The 24548-nt window shown below is 34.2% G+C and overlaps 1 protein-coding gene across 1 annotated transcript in view; it reads right to left on the bottom strand.

The window, feature by feature from the left end:
• The window catches only part of LOC115232705, a 158224-nt gene that overhangs the window by 131831 nt on the left and 1845 nt on the right, over window positions 1-24548 (bottom strand). Inside the window, exons 3-4 of the mRNA XM_029802739.1 lie at window positions 21743-22281; window positions 16837-17033 (exon numbers count right to left, since the gene is read on the bottom strand). Of these exons, the coding sequence (XP_029658599.1) occupies window positions 16837-16843 (7 nt within the window). The 5' untranslated portion in view covers window positions 16844-17033; window positions 21743-22281. The remainder of the gene's footprint in view (window positions 1-16836; window positions 17034-21742; window positions 22282-24548) is intronic.

Here is a 24548-nt window from a genome sequence, read left to right as displayed (position 1 = left end):
CGGTCAATTTTACGGCTTTACATCAGCCCGCAGAATGATCCGAGAGGAGTCATCTGTTTTATTACAGCGAGACATCAAATTTAAGACTAAGGAAGAGCAGGCAATGCAGAAAAATAAAATCACAATCGAATAATTACGAGTCAAAGTAATTACAATAAAAGAATTAAATTTTTTGAATAAAATATCTTGGTAATATTACAATAATAAAATTAATTGATGTTATTGTAATTTCTTAATAAAAATTGGATATGGCCCTTACAATACACCGCATTTATCCTATGTATTTTATTAAAAATTTATCGTAACTCTTATATAATTATTATTAACTTTATTATTGCGAAAATAATTGAACTATTCCATTTACAAGATAATCTTAATTACCATACTTTGATTCAATTGCCTAAACCATACAGTATGGAAAATCTGTATTCTATTCAGTTTTTAAATTCTCGAGAGTGTGCTTTCATAATGTCCTCTCTACTGAAAAATTATTCTTGATAGTCACTCCATAGTAATCTAATGTCCCGGAACTACGTTCCATTAATTAATGCGATCAGTGATATTAGTGGTGAATAAAAGAACAAAAATTTCATATTGATATTCCGAATATTTAGATAGATCACCATAGATCTTAGAAGAAAGGATAATAGATTTTGTCCCTGCCTCTTTCTCTTATCATTTTAAAATATGTCATATATTCTTGTCTCCTTCGGGTCGAAAAGGGGAGGGTAGCTAGGCATTAATAAGGACTCCTAGATGTAAATTTCAAGAATCTGGACGAAGAAATCAGCGCAAAAAAAATTGTTGAGATATTTCCACAATTTAGGAAGCGATTCCGAATTACCTTAAATTTCCATCATTTTTTCTCACTTGTCTCCTTTTTTCTCAACCACATTCTATTTGCATTGCTATAAATCGTTTCTATAAGAATACATCAACAGTAGAAAGATAAAAAATAAAAGCTTTTACTGAGAAAATCATTAATCAAATAAAAAAATTTGCTAACGCACCGAGTATTAAAAAATGTTAAATATGCTTATCATCTAAAAAATATATTTTAACAAAGAGCGATTTTTTTATTACGATAAGACACTAAAATAGAAAACAAAGCCAATGAAGATTTATCTTCCTCTCTCTTAATTCCTTCATATCCCTATCTTATAATTAACTAGCAATAATCAATGATAAGAGTAAAATTTCGATCAAAATGTTTAAAAGGAACTTGATATTTTATGATTTGTTGACGTACAAAGCACGTATGTGTAAATCAATACGTACTATGAGGATATATTTCACTTTTGGTTCGATAAACGCACAATGAACGTGGACAAACTAGATTTATGCCGATAACGATAAAAGCATATGTACCATTGCAAGTAGACGGGTTTTATACTGATGTATCTAGGGTAAACTTTCACATATATACCATGCAAATATGAAAAACGATCAAGCTTGAATAGAACATATGCATAGTGGTCACTTAAATGTTCAATAACGTAATAAAAATATAATAACTCTCACCAAGGGAATACGAGAAATATAAGAGAAATATAAAATAGAAACGAATTATATAGAATGTACATTTGTGATGAGATAAAAATGTAGATAACAGGTGTGATGAGAGAAATTAAATATACAATATTTATATCGAATATTGTAGCGTTAATATAACAAAAATTTCGCCTAAAGCGAGACAATACAAATATCTCGAATATCAAATAGACAGAGGAAAAATGGTGGAAAAAACCATAACTAACCGTACATGTATTGTGCGAATTGATGGGCAAATTCAGCCGCGGGTTACTCATGTTGGTACCCGCTTTTGATACGCGCAAAAAAAAAATGCCATACAAGATTACCACACGAAGGGTTTGGCGATCTGGTTACATATATGACCGCGGTACTTTTTCTCACTTGTCTCCTTTTTTCTCAACCACATTCTATTTGCATTGCTATAAATCGTTTCTATAAGAATACATCAACAGTAGAAAGATAAAAAATAAAAGCTTTTACTGAGAAAATCATTAATCAAATAAAAAAATTTGCTAACGCACCGAGTATTAAAAAATGTTAAATATGCTTATCATCTAAAAAATATATTTTAACAAAGAGCGATTTTTTTATTACGATAAGACACTAAAATAGAAAACAAAGCCAATGAAGATTTATCTTCCTCTCTCTTAATTCCTTCATATCCCTATCTTATAATTAACTAGCAATAATCAATGATAAGAGTAAAATTTCGATCAAAATGTTTAAAAGGAACTTGATATTTTATGATTTGTTGACGTACAAAGCACGTATGTGTAAATCAATACGTACTATGAGGATATATTTCACTTTTGGTTCGATAAACGCACAATGAACGTGGACAAACTAGATTTATGCCGATAACGATAAAAGCATATGTACCATTGCAAGTAGACGGGTTTTATACTGATGTATCTAGGGTAAACTTTCACATATATACCATGCAAATATGAAAAACGATCAAGCTTGAATAGAACATATGCATAGTGGTCACTTAAATGTTCAATAACGTAATAAAAATATAATAACTCTCACCAAGGGAATACGAGAAATATAAGAGAAATATAAAATAGAAACGAATTATATAGAATGTACATTTGTGATGAGATAAAAATGTAGATAACAGGTGTGATGAGAGAAATTAAATATACAATATTTATATCGAATATTGTAGCGTTAATATAACAAAAATTTCGCCTAAAGCGAGACAATACAAATATCTCGAATATCAAATAGACAGAGGAAAAATGGTGGAAAAAACCATAACTAACCGTACATGTATTGTGCGAATTGATGGGCAAATTCAGCCGCGGGTCACTCATGTTGGTACCCGCTTTTGATACGCGCAAAAAAAAAAATGCCATACAAGATTACCACACGAAGGGTTTGGCGATCTGGTTACATATATGACCGCGGTACTTGTTGTACGCGCAAACATCATCAGCCATCGCGAATGCTGGACCAGTGTCGATACTCTCTCGCCGAATACCGGGTGAGAGTAGCACTCGACTTGACGCAGCTCGTAATCGATCCATCGCTCATTCGCGGCTCGCGTGTCTCCACGTACGCGTGAGTACACGCGTATTTTACGCAATACCGAATAACATTCTGTCACGTCAAGAGCCAATAGAAAATGTACAGTGCGGAGAGTAAACTGTCAAAAACGCGACGGGAGAATAATCGAACAAGCACATCGATATTTAAGCATACTCTTGCATAGATGAAGGAATGATGTGATTTAACTCTAAAATTGTTGCAAGTTTTTCTACTTTATATATGTCATTTTTAATTTTCACTAATCCCTAACTACTTACTATCTATTGATTATAATAGAAAAAATCATATATATTTTTTCTACTAATATATACGTATTTGTATTTTTTCGAGATTTGCGCTCTTCTTTTCATACGCCCGTAAAATTTGTTTTAAAAATTGCACTTCCCAGATATTTGATTTTCATTTATCTAATGCAAATCGCTGCAAGAAACAATATAATGCGAGCACGAGACATCATGTATTTTCAGATTGTTTATTATAGAAGCCGTACAGTGGTAATACATAACGAGATGTGAAACCAACATAATTTCCAGTTAACGGAGAAGCACGAAGTCGAGCGTGATAAAAGCTTTAACATCTACAAAGTTCTAGATTCGCTTCCGTGAAGTAATTACGATCTGCAAATTGAAGTACCGAGATAACATTCATTCGTCTTACACCAATGGATCAACAACAAACTGCCGCAATTAATCTCACTGCAAGAGTGATTAACATACAGTGCGAACTCAAAGTACATTGTTGACTTTTATTTATCGCTTAATTGTCGACAAAATGTGAAATTGCGCATAGTAAGCGTAATTACTTGTATTGCTAAAATTTCCGAAAGGATACAATTTTTATCTGGCACGCGTCAGTTCTAATCGCCTGCAAATTGTCGATTGCACGCGACATCTATAAAAGAAAAATAAGAAAGCAGAAAAGAGAGGGAATTTAGTCCAACAAAATTACTCTCGTAATAGTTCATGTTACCTTCTCGTCTCTAAGCGTACCAGACGGCGACGTTGCACCGTCGTAAAAATAGAAAACGGTGACCAAAAACGAAAACTGACGTGTGTAACTATTGCCTATACCTTCGGCCAGGTAAATTGTTTTGCTACAGCCGAAGGATACTATATAGTTCTCAATTAACTGTGGTTCTCTGTGGCAAATAAAAGCAAAAACCAAGCGAAACTTCGCGTTGTAGACGCTCCGTTTACCCGCTCGACAGACGTGCAATTGTAATTGAATCAGGTAAAGCGCGCCATCCTGAAAACAGAGACACGGGGATACGGACACAAATACGTATTCGCTATCGGCGAATCACGCCTCAATAATCACCATCGAAACCCATAAAGTTAATGGGAATAGCGATTGCTTGCTCGACGTATTGACAAGGCAGCGGGCTGAGAGTTTTGATAACTCCATTGTTTGTTTGACACTCACTGTGCGATCAAATTAATTGAAAGCCCGTTAAAAATTAAACTTTCAGCTTGTCTTGTATGCGTAATCTCATGTTTTTATTACAATTTCATAATTTACTTATGTAATTTAGTTTACCCTCTGGTCTCTCTTCACATAATTAAAATTTTAAGAAACAAATATTAATTAAAAACTATAATTAAGTAACTAATATTTTGATAATTTTTTATCATCGATACCATTTTAAATGTCTCAATTTGATGTGCTGCAATAAGATCGACATCAAACCACAGTACACAGTAAAAACAATTACGAAATGTGTTCAGCGGAGATCGGACGGTGGTATAAACGAGGACGAGCAGGTGATCGGTCTCGTAATTGAAGTCGCACGAGTAGTAACCCGCGGGATGTAACCGACGACAGTAGACGGGAGAAAATGGTGGTAAGAGAGAGGATGATGCGAGTCACGAGCAAACACTCCTTCTCTCGTCGCGGCTTCTTCCTCGTCTACTCGCTTGTTCGTCTTGTTGAAAAGCCGGTTGAACGTGTTGAACCTCATGACTTATGGATCCGCACTGCACTCCACCGATCAACCTACGTACTGCAACTACCATCCTGCACCACGAAGAGATCCTCGACTATTTCCCGCTGTTACCAGACTCGAGCGACTCCCAACTATTTCCACTTCTCCGCGACACTGCCAACGATGCTACAGGGTGTCCCGTGTATATAAATGTGCTCTATATTTGTACATCGCTCGGGCAACAATACCGGAATCCCGTACAGCACAAGAGTTTGTAATTCATTATAAATATAATCACTTAATACACAGTACATCAAATACTAGTTACGATGTTATCACGATAAGTATTTATGGAATAAATTATTAGCGTTCGTAATAAAAATTCTATCAAAGTAATGAAATTATTTCGATCATTGCAAAATTTACAATGTAATATATAATGGCTTAATAACAATCCTGTTCCGTCGTTCAATGTTAGAACTCGTCTTGCAGTAGTAACGGATAATCTTAATCAGCCCGTCTGACCAAAGCCGGACGGATCTACTATAATCTGATCCGATTGTCAATATTACGCTTTGTGTTCCAATCTTTTTTAAAATTTACTTCTCATTTTCTGATACAATTTAGTTTCTATTTAAAAATGAAAAAGATATTTATTGTTAAATGAAAAAAATTAATTGACCGAAACTCATTTCGAAGCACTTAGCATCAATATTTCTTATGAATTAAATCTTCTTATCGTCATAATGGAAAATTAATGCATAGAAAACTGATTTCACGGGACATACGGGGTATATCGTCAGCAGTTTGCGGATTCCAAGCGTTTTCAACGACTACCGGCTAAGAGCACGACACCTATTTTGTTTGTCGACCTACATAAGTAAACAGCACCTATTTGTCGCGACTGTGCTTACCGCGGCCACAGCCAATTTGTCCGGGCTGTAGAGAGAGACTACCCACCCTCGTTCCACCACGTTTTCGAAAGCGTCGTTCCGTCGTTTTACGTGAGATCGTGCAGTCGCGACTGCAAAGACGGACGCGGTGAGGGAGGGGCAAGAAATTTATTGGCTACCGAATGACTTTACGGCAAGTCATTCGCGTGGCATCGTCACTTCCTTCTGCGAAATATTTGAGCACGCGACAAACATAAAGCCGAGAGATCGAATAAATTATATAAAAAGTTTCAAGGAAAAGTACAGCGCAAATTATTTGTATCGACGTGTTATAGTGAAAAAATATTTATATACAAGATACAACAGGATCCGAAAAATAATTAAATAGGGAAATAAAAAAACTCGTCTAAAAATAAGTTGAAAATATAGAATAAACGTATTTTACATATACCGTATTTGCTAGTAATCGAAAGCTAATTAATTTCTTCTAACTAAAATATATTTTAATTCATAAAAGGATCTTTTCTATTTTCTGTGTAATGATGATTTTATATTGCGATGATCAAGCCGAATTAAAATGGAATCAATCCACAGAAACGAATAAAAAGGATTATTTAGAATAAAAAGAACTATTCAACTTTCTCTCAAAGGCCATAAAAATCTATTGCGATATTACTGAAGAAAAAAAATATCCCCATAATAAAAGCGAGAAAATATCAATGCCATCATCCGCTCGCGCATTCAAAGGATAAATATCCCAATTAAATGAACGATGATCTCTCTATATTCGAAAACGTCTAGCAGAATTTTCCGTAAATTTACCGACGTAAAACACGCCTGTATTAACGTAAAATTCTATGAATTTCCACACGAATGGCACATAAGCATGCATTATCTGTAATTTGCACGCGCAATAAAGCCGCATTAGTTCGCACGATTAAAGGATAATCTCTGGTGGAAACGATAGAACCGTCACAACCGCTGTTTCGTCTGATGCTAAATTTTCGAAAAAGAAATATGTTCGGTCATACAAATTATTGTGATGGAGACAGACACGTGTTTTCTGTCAAGCGTAAATTTCCTGTGGAATTAATGAAACATTGGTTGTACTTCATGCCTTTTCCGGCTGGATACGTTGTGTGTGATGCTTGTAACATGGCTAAATGTTTAATCTCATTTAATTAGAGAGCAAAATTATATATATTTGTGACACTATAAGATATTTAAACTAAATAAATACTACACGTATTTATACGAATAAAAAATTAATTACCAAAAAGTTTGAAAGAAATCTCTTTTATAATCGGAGTAAGTGGTATGGCGGATAAAAATAATAATTATAATATGCGCCAAAATTTAATACGTATACTATTATCACCGTAACTAACAGAACAGAATTGTTGAAACAATTTTCATCTCATACAATATGCTGATCTCTTTATTTTGCGCTCAAAATGCAATTTCCATTATTAGTGTGGGATTAGTATCTCGGCGTGCGCCGAAATCTCGTTTATTACATATGATATCGTGTTATTCGCACGTTGGAAAAACCACCATCACAATAATCTTTAACGACCGTGGCAATAAACAAGTTGTATAAAACAACATCCTCTGCGTTATCAAAACCGCAAATAGAAATTTTACATATTAAAGACATCCTCGTATGCAAATGGTTGTACGAAAAATATTTCAAAAATACAGAAAATTTTATACAAAGTATTGACAATGAGAATGAAAATAAACTTATATAATTGTAAATCTCGTAATACAAAAATTAATCCATCACAAAGGAAATAAAGAAATGGATAAAAAATCAGAAAGAAAAAGAAGACTTTTTTCGCGAATCAACACGAAAATCCTACGGAACTTAAGAAACTCGACGCGCCATTAATACGCGACGATGCTAGGAAAAGAGAAACGATAACAAAAAATGCACTCGAGTGAAGAATACCGTCGAGCAATATATCATCTTGTGAAGAGTGCAATGATAGATCGTACCATAGGCTATGATGGCTGTATTACGGCGGTATTGTCGGTGATTTATCGATTTGACCGTAGTTTTAATTGTATAATGCCTTAATTCTAAATAGAAGCGTACGTTAAGTTATTTACGTCCTAATAAAATATTAATTATAAAATAATGTAACAGTTGCATAATTAAATCAGTATCACTGAACACGATATAGTGTCCTGCAGGAAAAGCGATAGACAGTTTATTTATTGAAAAAATCGAAACTTTTATTATGTATAATATGTAACGCATGCAGTCAAACCATTTCATTGTCTGCATGATGTTGTCGAAAAAATATACTGACAACATCCAACACAATATGACTAAAGATTTGAATTTTTCATAGTTTATATCATAAATATACTATACTCGTATAAATTCATGCTTCCTGTGTTTTCCAATTATTCATGAATCAATCAAAACAATTTCTCTTTTTTTTGTATAACGCAAAAATCCTGAAAATAATAAAATATTTAATAATGATAATTTCTGAAAAAAAATAATATAACCAAATCTGAAATTTATCTTCCAAATTTGGATTGCTGATACATTATTTCAAATTGATTCGCAATATAGCACAAACAAATCAAATTAGTGAGTCTATCAGTATTTAATGGAAAACATACAATAATATGCGCATTCTGCTTCTATTTTTATGCAAATCTTTGATAAAGACAGAAAATTCAGAAAAATAAACGTCATCTATTTTATTTATCTATCTATCAATTATATTATTCTATATAATCTATAATATGCTTTTTTCTTGATTATTAAATCTGTCCTCTTACTTATATTTAATTATACCTTATGTGTTTCTGAATATAAAATAATTCTGTATTTTATTGTATCTTTATCTATAATTAATAAAATTTTTTTTACGAAATGTAAATCGCGTGTAAAACACTCTATTCGCGATTTTTAACATCTACGTATTCGCAAATAAGTGATTAGCGAAGCAATTTGTACGCGCAATATTTATATAACAATGTCCAATCTGTGATCTGGACCGATTTTGTTAAGTACAGCTAGATCGTAGAATACATTCATGGCTACTGATGGAAACGAATCGAGCAATTGGAAAGCTTACTCGAAACGTCCCACGAGACGCTGAACGCGAATAAAAGAACTCGATCTATCGTTTGAACTATCGAAATGCCATGAAAGCGGCAAGTGAAAAGTACTTTGAAATTTCTGCTTCACTATTGATCAGATGTTTTTAAATATATTGCTGCGATCACAAAGTAATCCATCGTAAAATGCATTTTCAAAAAGAAACTCATCTTTAACTGCCATATTTGCTGAGTTAAATTGTAAATTAAGTATTGCCACCGCATTTGCTTTGCGTTTTTCCTCGTAAAAAAAAATCGCAATTAGCATGTTGTTGAATATTATACTATCATTTTTTTATCTTGATTTTGAAGAAGAAATTTATGTCCTCTCTCTCGCGCTTTAAAATTTATATTTTATATTCTGCAAAACTGACTTTTTTACTTTTTGCATCAAAAGCTCATCAATCTTGTTTTCAAAGACGCTAAATGCAGAATTATTTTCCGTTTTGTCAACTCAACAATTCACCTATTTTTTCGTTCATTTAGCCGGGACCTTGGTCAATTTTCTGAGCGCGAAATTTTTCGCGAGATCGTGAACGGGCTCCCCGCTGTTGTAACTACGGATAGAGACGAAAAATCCCACGGAAAACGAAGAATGAAAAACTAGTCACGAATGGGGCTTAATAAAGTACCGTCGACAGTAAAACACGTCGGTAAAGAGGGCTCTTAAAAAAGAGAACCACGTACGAAAACACACACACACATACCAATCGACCTGTAACAATAAATGCGGTCGCTGATCCAGTTAATTAACACCTTATGAGGAAAAGCATGACTTGAAAACAGATAAAATAAAAAATGAAACAGAATAGAAATTAAGATTGCAACAGAAAAATTTACGACTATTCTACACCATTCATACGACATCTTATCGTATCATGCAAAAAAAAAAGAAAAAATTATGTGTAAATAATTAAAATAATTGGCCTAAATGATTATATAATTGCAAAAAACAGGGAAGCAGAAATCCAAAGAAGTGAGAAAGAGATAGATTTAGTTCATCTGAAAAGAGGAACAAAAGCATAGTATAAAAATAAGATATATAAAAGAGATATAAAAAGAGATATAAAATTGAAAAAGAGATATCACAATAAAAATAAACCGAGTATCTTTAGGAGATTATACACAGCAAACGATATATTTATGTGCTAACTTTAGCATTACATACATAAAGAAGACACTGTGTAATAATAGTAAAATCTTAAAGCTGATGTGATCGAAGAAAATAATTAGATGTATAATATTGATCATACTATTATAAAAAAAGAAACTCACAAAACGTCTAAATTTTGTTTAATCGTATTTTACTTTATATTATCATATTTCTCTATTTGTTAAAAATTAGCCGATTAAATTAAAGTTTAATTACTATATTATTATAAATAACTTTATTTGTCTCTCATATATATTCTGGTCTTCGGCTTTAATTTACGGCTTAAAATGTTTAAAAGCATAATGGTAAATATGTGTTCAATATTTAAATTCAAAGCAGAATTTCTCCTTTTTTGAAATTATCATAAATTCAAATTTCGGTGCTTAATAAAATTGACTACTTACAGTTTAACATCGATTTGATTTTACGATCGCGAGATACGGGAATGTCGGTCGCGTTTATTAGCATCTTGATCGCGGAAGGAAGTATAAGTAGGGCGCATCATGACGGCTAGATTCTAGAACGTACGCAAGAAGGTCACGAACCAATCCTAAAACACATCCAACTCTGGGGAACGTATAGAAATTTAACCCCGTTTCCGGGCTAAAACAGCATGCATATAGTAGAGTAATCGATTTATTGAATATTTACGAAACGATATTCAGCTACGAACTTCGAACTTTATCGCGACAGAGATTCACAGTTATGCCTCGCTCTCGGAATCATCAGTCATCTCATTTAAATTTAAACGCGACATTTAAATTTTTTTGAATATTGATCTTTTTGCGAATAAAAAGGAGCCGTAAGAATGCGCTCGACGCCGTTCCGAATATTATTATATGGCGTTAGTCTTCTCGAGAATAATTAAAAGTCGTCGGTTGCCTCGCGCCGATTTTTTTCAAATATATTTTAATTTTATACGCAATATGTGTTGCAACACAAACAAAAAATATTACGCCACATTATCAGGAAAAATTTACAACCTGATGAATTCATTCGAGTGTCATCAAAATTTTGTTTACATCCGTATATTTAATATTTCTTTATTAATAATTATCAGAAATGTAGCATCTCTCTTTCTCTCCATTGCCCGCAAAAAAAATATCGAGAAAAAATTTGATGAACACCATTATCTTATCCATTGGAGTCACACCATTATCTTAATCTTATTAATGATAAAGATAATTGTAATTAGAATCAAATGGTATCTTAGAACGTAACGCTAAAAGTTCTCAAGAATTCTCAAATTAGTCCCGAACTGGTATGAGTATTACATCTGGCAGACGTGGATAACATAATTAACACCAAGACACAGGCAGGGATTTTGTAGGATAAAACTAAAGGATTATCCTACCCATTAACACCTGCTACGACCGACTTCCTTCTCGTTATCTCCTTTCGAAGCTCGCGTTTACTTCCAGAGAGCTTAAAGTCCTCTCGATTATTCCGGAACTTAGATGGCGTATTTATTAAATTAAACACAGTTCTCATCGTTAGAAGTTTCGTTGAAGGAATTAATAAGATTTCTAAAATTTCAATACTTACACTCTACCAGATTCCGAATAAAGTTTTCGTGTATAATGAGACGATATTATGTTTCACCTGATAATAATCACAATATAATTGCGCGGCAAGAACTTTATCGTAAATACTGTCAAAACATTTCCCATTAAAATTTTGTTAATTAAGCCACGTATATATCCAGCGTTCTTCTTATCTAATTATCGTATCGTAATTGCACTTTAGGTTTCACGAAAAGAGTTCATTCTGAAATCTTAATTGACAACCCTGTCCGGAATCCGCGGCGCAGTTCTTAAAACGTCTTCCTTGAAGGAAACATTTAAAGTACGATAGAGAGAAGTTTGAGTAATACCAGAAAGTTACGGAAGCTCTCCTACAACCAGAGTTGCCTAAGGCGGAACGAAGTTATTGCATAACTTAAAATCTCACTCCTTAATAATGAGAGGCTTCGCGCATAGTATCCTTTGAGACTAGTATTGAGAATTCGACACGATGCGTATGTTGCTTTTCAAGTCTCTATTCGTTATATTAATTCGATTATTTTTATAGGATTTTATCTGGATCATGAGATGAATAAAGAGATGATTTCGAGAAGAATATATTCTGTAATTGTATCAACGATAATAATTTCAAACGTTAAAATTACCTCGATTAATATCTGCCAATTCAAAATGAGAATTAAATCAAGAGTTTTACAAAAAATCATATAAATCGAAATATCGATCTTGAATTCTATTGAAATTGGAATTATCGCTATAACGGGTCATTCTACTTGTAATGTCATAATTTGACGAATGAGAATCTCGAATTAACGTAGGAAATATTAAAAACCAGCGGTAATTTTATTACCTCTAAAATGATAATTGATCACTTATACATCTGTCTCTGTCAGACGCTCCTTTTCTGTCAATCCCCGCCGACTCATTCCATTAAGACAGTTTAAAAACTATACTGAACAGTTTAAGAACGATATTGAAGATAATGATATTTCTATACTCGCGCTAAAACCGATTTATCTTTCGTAGTCATTTATTTATATTTAGACATTTTTTCTTGTTTAGAGATAATAAAAGATAAATAAAGATTGATAAAACGTAATTATAAATTACTTAGAATCATAATTGATACAAAAATACACAGTAATACCGTTATACATATGAGAATAAAAAATATAAAGACATTAAATATTGAGATATTAGCAGAAAAATGAGAGATAAGAGAGATAATTTAGAGTTTAAATTGTAAATAATTGTAAAAAAAACTCGAAAACTTGTGTAATTGCGGAATAAATATAAAAAGATATTTTGCGCGAGACTTTCTTTCCTGGCGAGCAAACAATATTGTAAAAATTACATTTTACATTTAGATAATTAAAGGCAAAGCAATAGAAATCGACATCACGATAAGAAAGATTTTCTTATAACGCGCGTTGATGCAGTTTTAAAACTTTAAAGCACTTCCGACATCTGCCTTTAAAATGCAGTTCGTATGACGGAATGCAAACGTAACACGGTCGGCACGCAACTGCGCGGTTTATGCAAGCGCCTTTTCTGCTAAAAATTTCGCGCAATTATACCCGCGCATTTAAAAGCCGGCGAGACAAATATTTGCGGAACATTCGTACTGCTCCGAGCAAAATATTCGCCATGGGAAGACGTAATTAAAACGTGATGTAAATTCATGTGCATACCGTCGTTTATGCTGCAAAAACAACGGAAACAATTTATCGTCCATGCGAGCAGTATGGACTGCCGTAAATTATCAAGAATAATTTATTATCGAGTTTGTGATACTAGCGTTTCGAGGCAATGACACGCATTGAACGTAATGCAAAGAGATGCAATTTGATAACAGTGTTAGAAAAATATGTAATTTCATTGTACATAATCAACTTCATTGTTGATATGGTTTATTGTTCACACGATTATTATTAAATTTATATTTATCGTTTTAAATTAATTTCATATTCATACAATTCGGGCTTCTACTAATCGCATTTCACCAATATATTATATTATCGCGTAGTGCTGTCGTTTTAATTTATGCTTTAATTTTTACAAAAGAAGAGAAAGCGAGAGAAGGTCTGACGAATATCAGCAAACATCCAGGCAATTATGTATCTCATGCACGCAATTTGCCAATTCTCGAAAAGTATCGACAACATTAACTTGAGTTTACAGACGTTGACATTGAGATAGAAAGCAGGCTAAACAATTTACGGGCGATGGATACAAGCCGTGTTACACGAGCCGGTCCTAAACTATATCACCGGAATAATTCGGTATTGGATTTGCGATCGCGATATACCATTTGCGTCGGCAATATATACACAGGCGCATACAAATAACCGTCACATAAGCGTGACAGTTAATCGTAGGATTAGTCGCACAGGCATTTGCACTTCGCATCAAGCTACGCCCGATTAAAACAACTAAAAGCTGTTCCGGATATATAGCAACGCATTTACACAGGCTTTTGCATCTAAAAATTAATCAATTTCTTATATTTTACGTTCTTTCGCGACTAATTAAAAGCATTTTAAAGTAATGTCAAATTTTAGAAAGTTTAATTAAAATATCTATCATAATATAAATATTTTAATAATTTTAAAAATTAAGATAACAGATTTTTTAATGTACGTATATATTGATATATGTATATTGATAATAATAGTTTCATGCAATAAAATATTTTTACCAAAATTCTATTTTATCAAATTTGTATATTATAACATTTTTTCTTTTTAACAACATATTGTAAATATTTAACAATTTAATAATGATATTGGCGATTTGGTTTTTAATATTTCAATGTAAAAGCATTTTAATTACTCGAAAAAATTTAACCGTTAGAAGAAACTTCGTTATTTTGTCATTTAATGGCGAACCTATCGAATTTTGCGAATGTAGCACACGCGGCCAATTGAACACGCAAGACTTTAATTATAACAGGCAGAGACAAGATTCGATTAACACGCGCCGGGACGCGACTTGAATCGCGCCAATTACTTCATATTCGATTATTCGGCATGCTCCAAAGATACGCCATACGCAAATGAACGTGATTGAACGAAACATTCCGTTATCGTAGCACGTTTAACAATTTGATTATTGATTAACGATTGACTTCTATTATCGTAAAGTAACTTTGTAAAGTAATACAAGAGATAAGTATCGGAAGAAAGTTGTGCGAAATATAACGAAGTATTTGCGTTACCAATAATTATTCTTCCAAACAGAAATAATTTAATTTCACGATGAATAATTCCAAAGAAATTATTTATTTTTCTTTAACGCATTGAAAATTTGTCTAATGCATTATTTATTTTGATCTATCACGCAGACATATCAAATTCTTGATTTGTTTAAATGTTGATTTTTCTCTGAGGAGCGTAGACGGCATTTTGCTAATTAATGTTCGTGCTAGCACGAATTGAGGTTTTAATAAAGCCTACTGAACGGGGCTCAAATGGCTTACGGTTTATGAATAATGAATGACAAGTTACTACTCGCCCACTTCTTAATTGAGGATCCAATGGACGATCTCTACAGATTGCCGGATAATATTGCAGATTATAAAAAACCGGTCAGATTTCTAATTTATCTTATAATTAAGTAAAAGTAATCATAATAAAAAAAGTGCGCGGCCAAAGTTAAAGAATGCGATTTTCAACGTCAGTAAAATGTTGAGCTTAATTCTGTACGCCGCCGGCTAATTAGGTTATGCAAAACAGCTGTTACTCTACGGCCGCGTAATGCTTGCCGCTGGATTCGCTTTTCGCAGGACCAACGCGAAATTCCGGAAATTTTCAGGGAATTGCCGCCGGGGACTTTGATACATACTTCCGAGAACCATCAAAGAGTGTAATTTACTAACCATGCAGCTATGCGAAATCGTACTCATCACGATGTTGCTGATCACGAATTTACATTTTGATTGGTATTTCGGTAACGTGTAAAATATAATTTTGATAACTAAGTAATATGATATTATCGCGGATACTATTTTGCAATCAATATCAAATAAAACCGTTTGTCAAATTAATAGAATGATACAAAAACCAGATTTTTTTTTAAGAATTAATAATTTTTTTCAAGTCACGCATATTATTTAACATATGTTTTTAAGTTAAATTATATTATTTTTGTAAATTCTTTAACCATCGAAACCCTCCATCTAATGCCTCGAATGCGAGCGAGAAAGCAGGGCTTCAAGTTTAGAAAGTAAACATTGCTTGAAATATTCCTGTTTCGATAAGAGAAGAGATGTTGCACCACAAAACACAATCTGTTTGAGTAATAAAACGTTCGAATAACAGAACATTCAGATATTAAAATATAAAATGGAGATTCTCGAATAACGGTGATTTGAATTGCAATCGATGCTTTTATTACCATATACGCGTTATGAAATCTTTTTTCAAATATAGGGCAAAGATAATTCGACAAAAAATAAAATTTCAAAAAAAAATCGCTTGCTCTATAACTATTATACACGATTAAAATCTCGCATATGCTCTACCAACACAGCAATTCACACGCAACGAATTTAACTGTATCGTATCGCGATGCCGTGCGCGAAGAAGTATTTTTATCGGCGTTATTAAATCGCTCGCCACAAAATTTATTTGCATGAGAAATAAATCGTCATTCAATGTAATTCATCAAACCGACTGTTCATAAAGCAACGCGCATATGTACGTACGCATCGTTTATTGTGTTTCACATTCACATATATAATCCCTGGGGCGCGGTTACATCGACAAAATACTCGAGTGTGCTTTTGTTTTTGATTGCTTGTCTCGCTACTCGACTGTCAAGCATCTGTTTCCAAAAAAAAAAATGCATTTCCGGGAATCTAATAAATCATTTTTATTGATAGTCAAAAATGTTGCTTTTAATAGCATGTATATACTTGATGTTCTTATATAACCCTTCCTATATACATATATAAAATTTAATTTCTGTAGAAGTCGAAAGCACACTTGATAAATACTTCATCGAGAGCAATATTTGTAATATTTGTTCGCATCGTAATAACAATTTCCAACAAGCGATTGCAGCCATAATGTATTGCACATTATGATTGGAATAATAGAAAAAGATTTAAAGCAATTTTAAGATGCATGCAAATAGACTTACCCTTCATGCCGAGTGATGATTGCACCTTTCGTCGATGCTCCTTTTATAATTTATTTTTCACACAAGCACTGCGCTGTCCACGTGCCCAAGAGGTGATTTCGAGATACCGATGCACGTAATTTTACTTTTAACATGAAAGATGCGGAGAAAGGCGAACGACGCAAACCACGAGCTTCACAAACATATTTCGGCACTTTCTGCAAACAAAATAATATAGATTATGATTAGAAAAAGTATTGTAATGCAATAAAATAAACATACTACTATTAAAGCGCAAATTCAGGAACTGTAATATGTTTTATTACAATTTTATTGTTATAATGTTTGAGTTGAATAGCATTTAAACTCAGCAAAACAAAACAATGCAATAATAAATTTCAAAATTATTAATGTACATTTATAATTTAATAATATTTAATAACGTATACATTGTGCATGTACGTTTTACTACTTATTGTTAGAACAATAGTTCTCTACTTTAATTTTCGAAATTCCATTTAGATTTCTTTATAGTCTACTTAAAATCTATATCGTTTCCACGTTTGACATCAACGCGATCCACGTTACTAAAATTACAAACTTTTCTAGATGTCAGATCGCAATCATATTGATATATATAAGGTAAAATTGCAAGAGAGAACGTGGTCTCTTGTGATATGTGCGTGTCGTATCGTAGCGTGGAAATCGGGGTTAAAGCGATAAGCACTGCTTCAGAAATAGTAGACTTGGTAATATTTAATCGCGAATGAAATGACATGTATGCATTTATATATTATACAATAAAATATAGAAAATTTTCAGATATTATTGTATCTCCAAAATTAAAAGATCATTTTTTCAAATATCTATATGCATCGATTATGTGTGTATACAAATAAAAATAATCGGTGTTGTAAAAATTTCTTCCAAAGTAGCACTATTTAGTTTATCTTACAATCTAAAGAAGAGAATAATCGTCTAATTATTTTAAATGTTATATAAAGTGTTTTATGACTCCGTAAAGTAGCATAGAGACATCCTATACAGATGATATACTCGTAAATATCAGGATTTCGATTCATCTAATTACCAATCTAAGTCGGGGAGTTTATTCGATTTTTCCGACAGCCAAGAGGCTCGTAAAAATTTTACTCTTTGTCCGCAGAGGGCAAAATTTCCCCCTCGGGAGTCGGCAGCGTGTGCCACTGATAAGTAGGCAGAGGAAGAGAACTCCATCGAGATTCTCCCTTTGTTTTCCTTTTTCGGCGGTGCTTCGTGAAATTTACGAGGATTACGTCGAGTCATTTTCGAGTTTTCCGCCGGGATGTAAAGCCGCCTCGTAAATTGGGATACTGTCCTCGAATTCCGCTTTCCGAAAAGCAATGGCGAAGGTAAAATCTAACGCGGCCGAGCAGCTTTACAGAAGAGCGTTATCGAATTTAGCGCGGCCCTTACCCCTTTATAAGGCACAAAGGAAGAGAATCGTAAAGAAAAATACCTGTAATATCCTGACGATGATATCGTAAATTTTCTTTAACGTTCGTTTATATGGTCGCGTTTATGTATATTCGTATATTCATCGACAATGCAAAGTGCATTGTAAACGAATCTGACGGCTACTCGCCACGCATGCAGCCCGTATACATAAAACAGAATGTGTAAACTTTTTTCAAGTTTACATCCGCAAACGTCGGCACGTTCTGTGTTGTAGAGGGTGGAGGGACGGCTTGTTATGAGGATCGCAGACGGCGAAGTTCGGTTGCATCGCTTCTGTCGTGCTGTCGTGGCGTATTTACGGGTTTGCCGAAGAAATTTTGTCGCGCAGAACATAACGGCGAAAACTGCGAGGTAAGCTAGATTCCGCAATCGAACGGCAAAAAAAAATGAGATGAAAACTGGCCAATACGCGATATTCTACTACGGGATATAACGCGCAGGCTCCGATAATAGGAACAACGAGGGCTGGATAAGAAGAGATAAACGAAGAAAGAGAAAAAAGAAGACATCGAGGAAGAGATCGTGCGAGACTCCATAAGAGACGCGTTTATAAACTCGGCACGGAACAGCGTTATCGTACAATAGACAAGACAACGGTCAAGGCATGGAAAAGTCGTGCGACGATGTGAGTTCACGGAAAACGGGTTGGCAAATTTATAGAACATGGCGGCTTCTCCCAAAGTTGGAGATTTATCGGACTGATAGTTACAAGAGCGAAACGGCGACGACGCCGGTGCACGCGCTCGAAAACTTCTACTCCCCACCTCTCGTAAAAATATTTTCATCCGGGAGACGGAGCAAAGCACGAGCAAAAGTACCGGAATGAAAAAGGAACGATCCCAAGCAAGACAGAGACGTCGATGTTGCGGTCAAGACGTCGAAAAGTTGACAGACGAGAGTTTGCCGACGTGAGATTTATGGATTATCGCTCGAGCGTTCGAGATTTATCGAGCAAACCAAATGCGGAGTTGTTGAGGAGAAGTTTTCGTCAAGAACGAAACTGCACGCTCGACGAAAACACTTTAGATGTGAGAAGAATTAAAAAAAAAAAAAATATCGCAGCACCTTTCGTCTGACGTAAGCACAATTTTGCGCGAAGGAGAAGCTGTAATAAGTAGTAAACGGCGCTTCGACATGTAACCGCGATGCTACTTCAAAGAGAGATCAAGCCTCCGCGAATCAAGGAAAGTCGAAAGGATTTATGCGCACGCGGTAGCAAAGAAGTTTTACGTACTAAAAAGGGGGGAAGAAAAAATTCGACAAATATTTTCAAACCAGAACCCAGACTCGCAATCATATTTTTCTTGTCAAAGATTTTCTTTGCAGATAATGTAGTTTGTAAAATATAAGAAAAAGAAATAAGGAACTTGAGTTCTACATGAATAAAAATCGTCTTCTAGAGAATTGTGTCTTACTTGAACATCTTATATTTAGAAAATCCCTCTAAAAAATAAGATACAAATCAACAAAATATAACAACATATTTGATTAATATTTACCAAATTTTTGTATTTAAAAAAAATCTCCTTCGATGAAGATTTGAAGAATCTTCTCTCTGCGTTTATGAGAGCGTCGCGAACTCAGATGTAATGATATAAGGATGTATTTTCAAGTGTACATAGAATGATTTCTAGAAACGGCAGAGAAGAAATTTTCACGACGAAAGTGCAAAAGTTCGAAACTTATCGAACCGATAGTAAAAGAATCAACGTGGCTGATCCCAGAAAAGTATTTCACACACACACACAGCATACAATAACTTCTCTTACTCTTCTTGCTGCCATGAATATTTTCAAATGGAAGTACAGGAAAGAAGAAAGAGAAACAAAAGAAGACCGATACAAGAGAAGCGCAAGACAAATAATAAAATTGAAGAGAAAAAGCAAATTGATGGTGAAACAAATGGCTAAGCTTATTGTAGATAAAATTTTCATGTACAAGATAGTACGTTCTTTTTCACTCTGATAGAGATAACATACGAAGAGAGAGAAATAATACTGTATATAAAAACATATACAGTGTGTACAAATAGTATTTGCTTAAAAATATAATGTTTGCCCATTTTTATTATTAAATATATGATAAAAATATTCTAAAGAGAGGTACATTTTTTAAATATATTAATTCGAATAACCTTGTGTCATTTATACACTTGTGAATATAACACTGCAAAATTTTATTATAAAAAATATTAATATAATATATATGAAAATACTCATAATGCACGTGAAAGCAATACTTTATCAAAAAATAAAAAAATAGTTAAAATAAACAAGTAAATTTTTAATATTAATCAAGTTTGACGTGAATAAATCGATCTTGCCGTCTATCGCGCAACACATCGCCGGATCGTTACTTTCCAACAACAATAATGACAGATATAAGCAATGCAAGAGCGGAAGAAATGAAAGGCTTGATGGAAGAGAATGCGAAAATGCGCGCGGAAGAATGGCGGAGCCGGAGCAACACAACGGCGAGGATGCGGAAGCAGATCCGTTCGGGAAGAAGGAATAAAGGGATCAATGCGGGATCGTAGATTGCGAGAATTTCCGGTTTCCTCGCATCCGCGATACTTATCGCGCTGCGCGAATACGTACGGCATCGCGAAATCAACGTTCGCCGAATGTCACACAAATTCCCGAGACTTTCCGCCGAGCAATCAAACTCGTTGAAAAGTCGCGCGCAGGCATCTCTTCGTTCCGGATTTATGGATATGGTTGATGTGCATAGGCAGATCAAGCCCTTGACAAGGCGCTCGAAGAGCGTAAAAAAGCGTATATATAAAGTATGTATAAAGTGTATATATTAAAATAATCTTTAGATTCAAATCATTTTAGATTAATCTTTTTATATATTAGAGTATAAATCTAAAATTGGTCTGGTCAAATTAATGATTGTCAAGCCCTTTTTAGAAACGTGAACAAATGCAAAATACAAAAATAAAAATATTAAAAGTATATTAAAAATATATAATAATAAAGACTATTGTTTCTTACATCTTTTAATTAATTATGTATTTGTAAAAATCGTAAAATTCACCTAGAGAGAGATTCACCTATGCATGTTGTGTTACATCTATATTGCACTATACGTTCTCGTTCAAGAAGAAGGAGGGAACGTGGCTTTCTTAAATTCTGCCGAACACGAAGTCTCTCCGAGCGGAAAAGCAAAGGAAATAAAAATTTATACGTGTTCGTACATTGGTTTCTCGAATAAGTATGTACATTCAGTGCCGCAAAACTAAAAGTTTACGATACGATCCGTCTTTGCGAAGAATATTCTCGCTTAATCTTTCCGTATAGTTCCATTAAGAGAAAGTATATTGTTGACTAAACTCCTGATTTTTCATAACGTCCTAAACTCTAAATAATTAATCTAATTAAATGATAATTCTAAAATACATTATTTTTAACACATGCACAAAAATTACCCTCGATGATTCTCGATGACCCAGGATGTTCCGCGTTAGAATTCTTCGGAGATATCGCACTTCGATCGATGCTGCTAATATCGAATAGCATGTCACTGAAATTCGCAAAACCAACGCGAGCACGTCAAATTGTTCGAAAGATTCGCAGAATCCGTTCCCCAACTTAATATTCTCACAACTTTCTCTCGCGCTTGCGATTTCCAAGGATATGGAAAAAACGCACTGGAACTTCTAAGAGTCTCTCAATTATCCCATGTACCTTATCGATTTTATCGCGTCGCGAGATGCTCGCAAGAATCGAGAAGAGACCTTTCGCAAAAAATATTATCCCAAGACGTACCGAGTTATCCTTTATCACCGTGCATTATCCTTCACTATCTATTAACGGGATATCGAGAATCGCCCTCTCTCGAGACGCGCCAACATCCACGCACCTCTTTAATTCTTTCTGACGACGTTCTCTCTTGCTGTTTTATTCCGATCACGCTCTCACGCTCTCATTCGATCTCTTAGCCCTCCCTCCGTACGACGTACAGTTGCTACGTGAAAAGTAATAGGGATGTATTAATAAAATGGTCGCCCTTAATAACCATCGATTTCAATAACAATCGCGAACTACGTCGACAGCAAGTTTATTATTAAAGATAGAGAACGCCTCGAAATGCAACGCTCATCCTCGCCGATCGTGTATGATTATATTTCCGATATGCTCCGATGCAAAAAATATCGACGATAAAAAATGTTCACGAAAATTCTCTCTCCGATGCAGGTAAACTTGGTGGAACATGTGGCATACACAAGTATTGGATATTATTTAAACAAATAATCATATGAAAATTTCACGAGTCACATAAAATGAAAATATATTTATGATTATTATATATTCATATACAGATCAAAATAAATGATTATCTTTTATATAATTTATATCCATGGATATCTCTAAATGTTTATACATTTAATTATTTTTGACAAAGGGTTGTATTAATCATCAGTTGAAAACAAAGAAAATACTTATAATTAATGATTTCAATTCGCAAATATATTCAAAAATACATAAATATTTAAAACCATTATCTGTTATTTGCAAATATATTTTGACCAATATTAATATCATGAAAATTAATAATTAAAAATTAAAATGCATTTTGCGCAAAGCACTATGAATGAATGTTCATATTATATAGCGTAACAATGTAAATAAAGCATAATACTGAAATATTGTATCCATTCAAATCCACCTATTTCTGCGGATTAATAATGAAAATTGTTAATCGGACATGATACTAAACGGCAAGAGATGATATTAACGATAATATATAAAAAAAATGTAATTAATGTAAAATAGCGGCCACACATATTTTCCTTTTAAATCCAATTTGCAAAATTGTCGATGGAATTGACAAACGGGAATGACAATGATAAATAAAATGTCTGAATAATCTTGATCGCCCTACATCTTCCATATTCAAAAGTTTAATATTCAATATTCAGATTGATGGCGCGAGAATACGGCTGATACATTATCTTGGAACACACACGAGAATTACGACTATTTTCAGCAACGAGAAGCAAGGTGTTCTCGAAACGATTCAGAGTTCAAAGAAAACTTCTCGTCGATTTCACGGAGATCCCTCTTTGATCGACGGCAGACAAGTGGACTCGTATTGCCGTCTGAAAGAAATGCCAGACTTGATAAAGACAAACGTACCGTCCCCGATCGACACATTTGCGTGCATGTACTTTGTTTGCATATATGATACAAGTCGATCAATCGCGTTTACTTTTCCGGAACGCATAGAACACGTGATGGATGCCTGATATTAATCATACACGAAATAGAATTAAAATGAGAATAATTTGAACGCGATCTAATTATGTATTAAAATAAAATATTGTGCGATATAAACACGAAAAAATTTTCTTTAACACAATACACACGATCGTATATCACATAATATTAAAATAAATATATTAAGAAACACGCGATACACACACATTTATTCTTCTAAAAATAAAAAATAGTAAAATACTTGTGTAATCATTCAAGGAAAAGCTTTTACGCATATGACTATAATGTGCCTTTGAATTCCGCGAATTTAAGCGTGAATACGTTAATACGTCCATCAAGCATAAATGGTAACTTCTCGCATCCTCTCCCATTAATACGGTCTTTATACGTTCGCGATGAATAGAGCATCCGAAGTGTGTGTCGCGTAAACGCTCGAAAATTACGAAAAACGTTTAACGAGCTTTCAAATTTTATCGCGCAACTAACAGCCGGACAGCTTCACCGTTCTCAATAAATCATTAACGATTCCTTAATAGCGGCGCGTTTTATCGCGCGACAGCATATATCGCGCCGTCGCCGTAAACCGTGACTCGCGCTACTAAAAAGATCCTCTCTTTAGGAACGGATTATCGCTCCTATCCTCCGAGAATATCCCGGGCGGACGTCGCTACTCGAAGTGGATCGAAGGATTCGCGCTTGCGGCAGGATGAACGAGACTTTGCACGGAGACGAGCGATCTGACCCGGCACGTATCCTGTTACCCGAGGTATATCTCTCCAGAGATTACTCCCTAGAAACGAGCGCGGAAATATCCTGGATGCTCCCGTCGGAAATACAGTCGCGCGATCCTAAAACAAGAATATATAGCGCGTGTTTGAAACATCCGTCAGGTCCTTCGGACCGCGACGTCACACTCGGAAGCGAGAGATCCTTCGAGACCGCATAAGGAGCCGTACTGCTATTTTTCAGAAGAGATTAAAATGTAGAGGGAACGAGACAGCTCTACGATACGTC

This window comes from Formica exsecta, unplaced genomic scaffold (assembly GCF_003651465.1).
Source record: "Formica exsecta isolate Colony F162 unplaced genomic scaffold, ASM365146v1 scaffold149, whole genome shotgun sequence".
Lineage (NCBI taxonomy): Eukaryota > Metazoa > Arthropoda > Insecta > Hymenoptera > Formicidae > Formica > Formica exsecta.
Note: the sequence above shows the minus strand (reverse complement) of the source record. Positions and strands in the feature narration are given on the sequence as shown.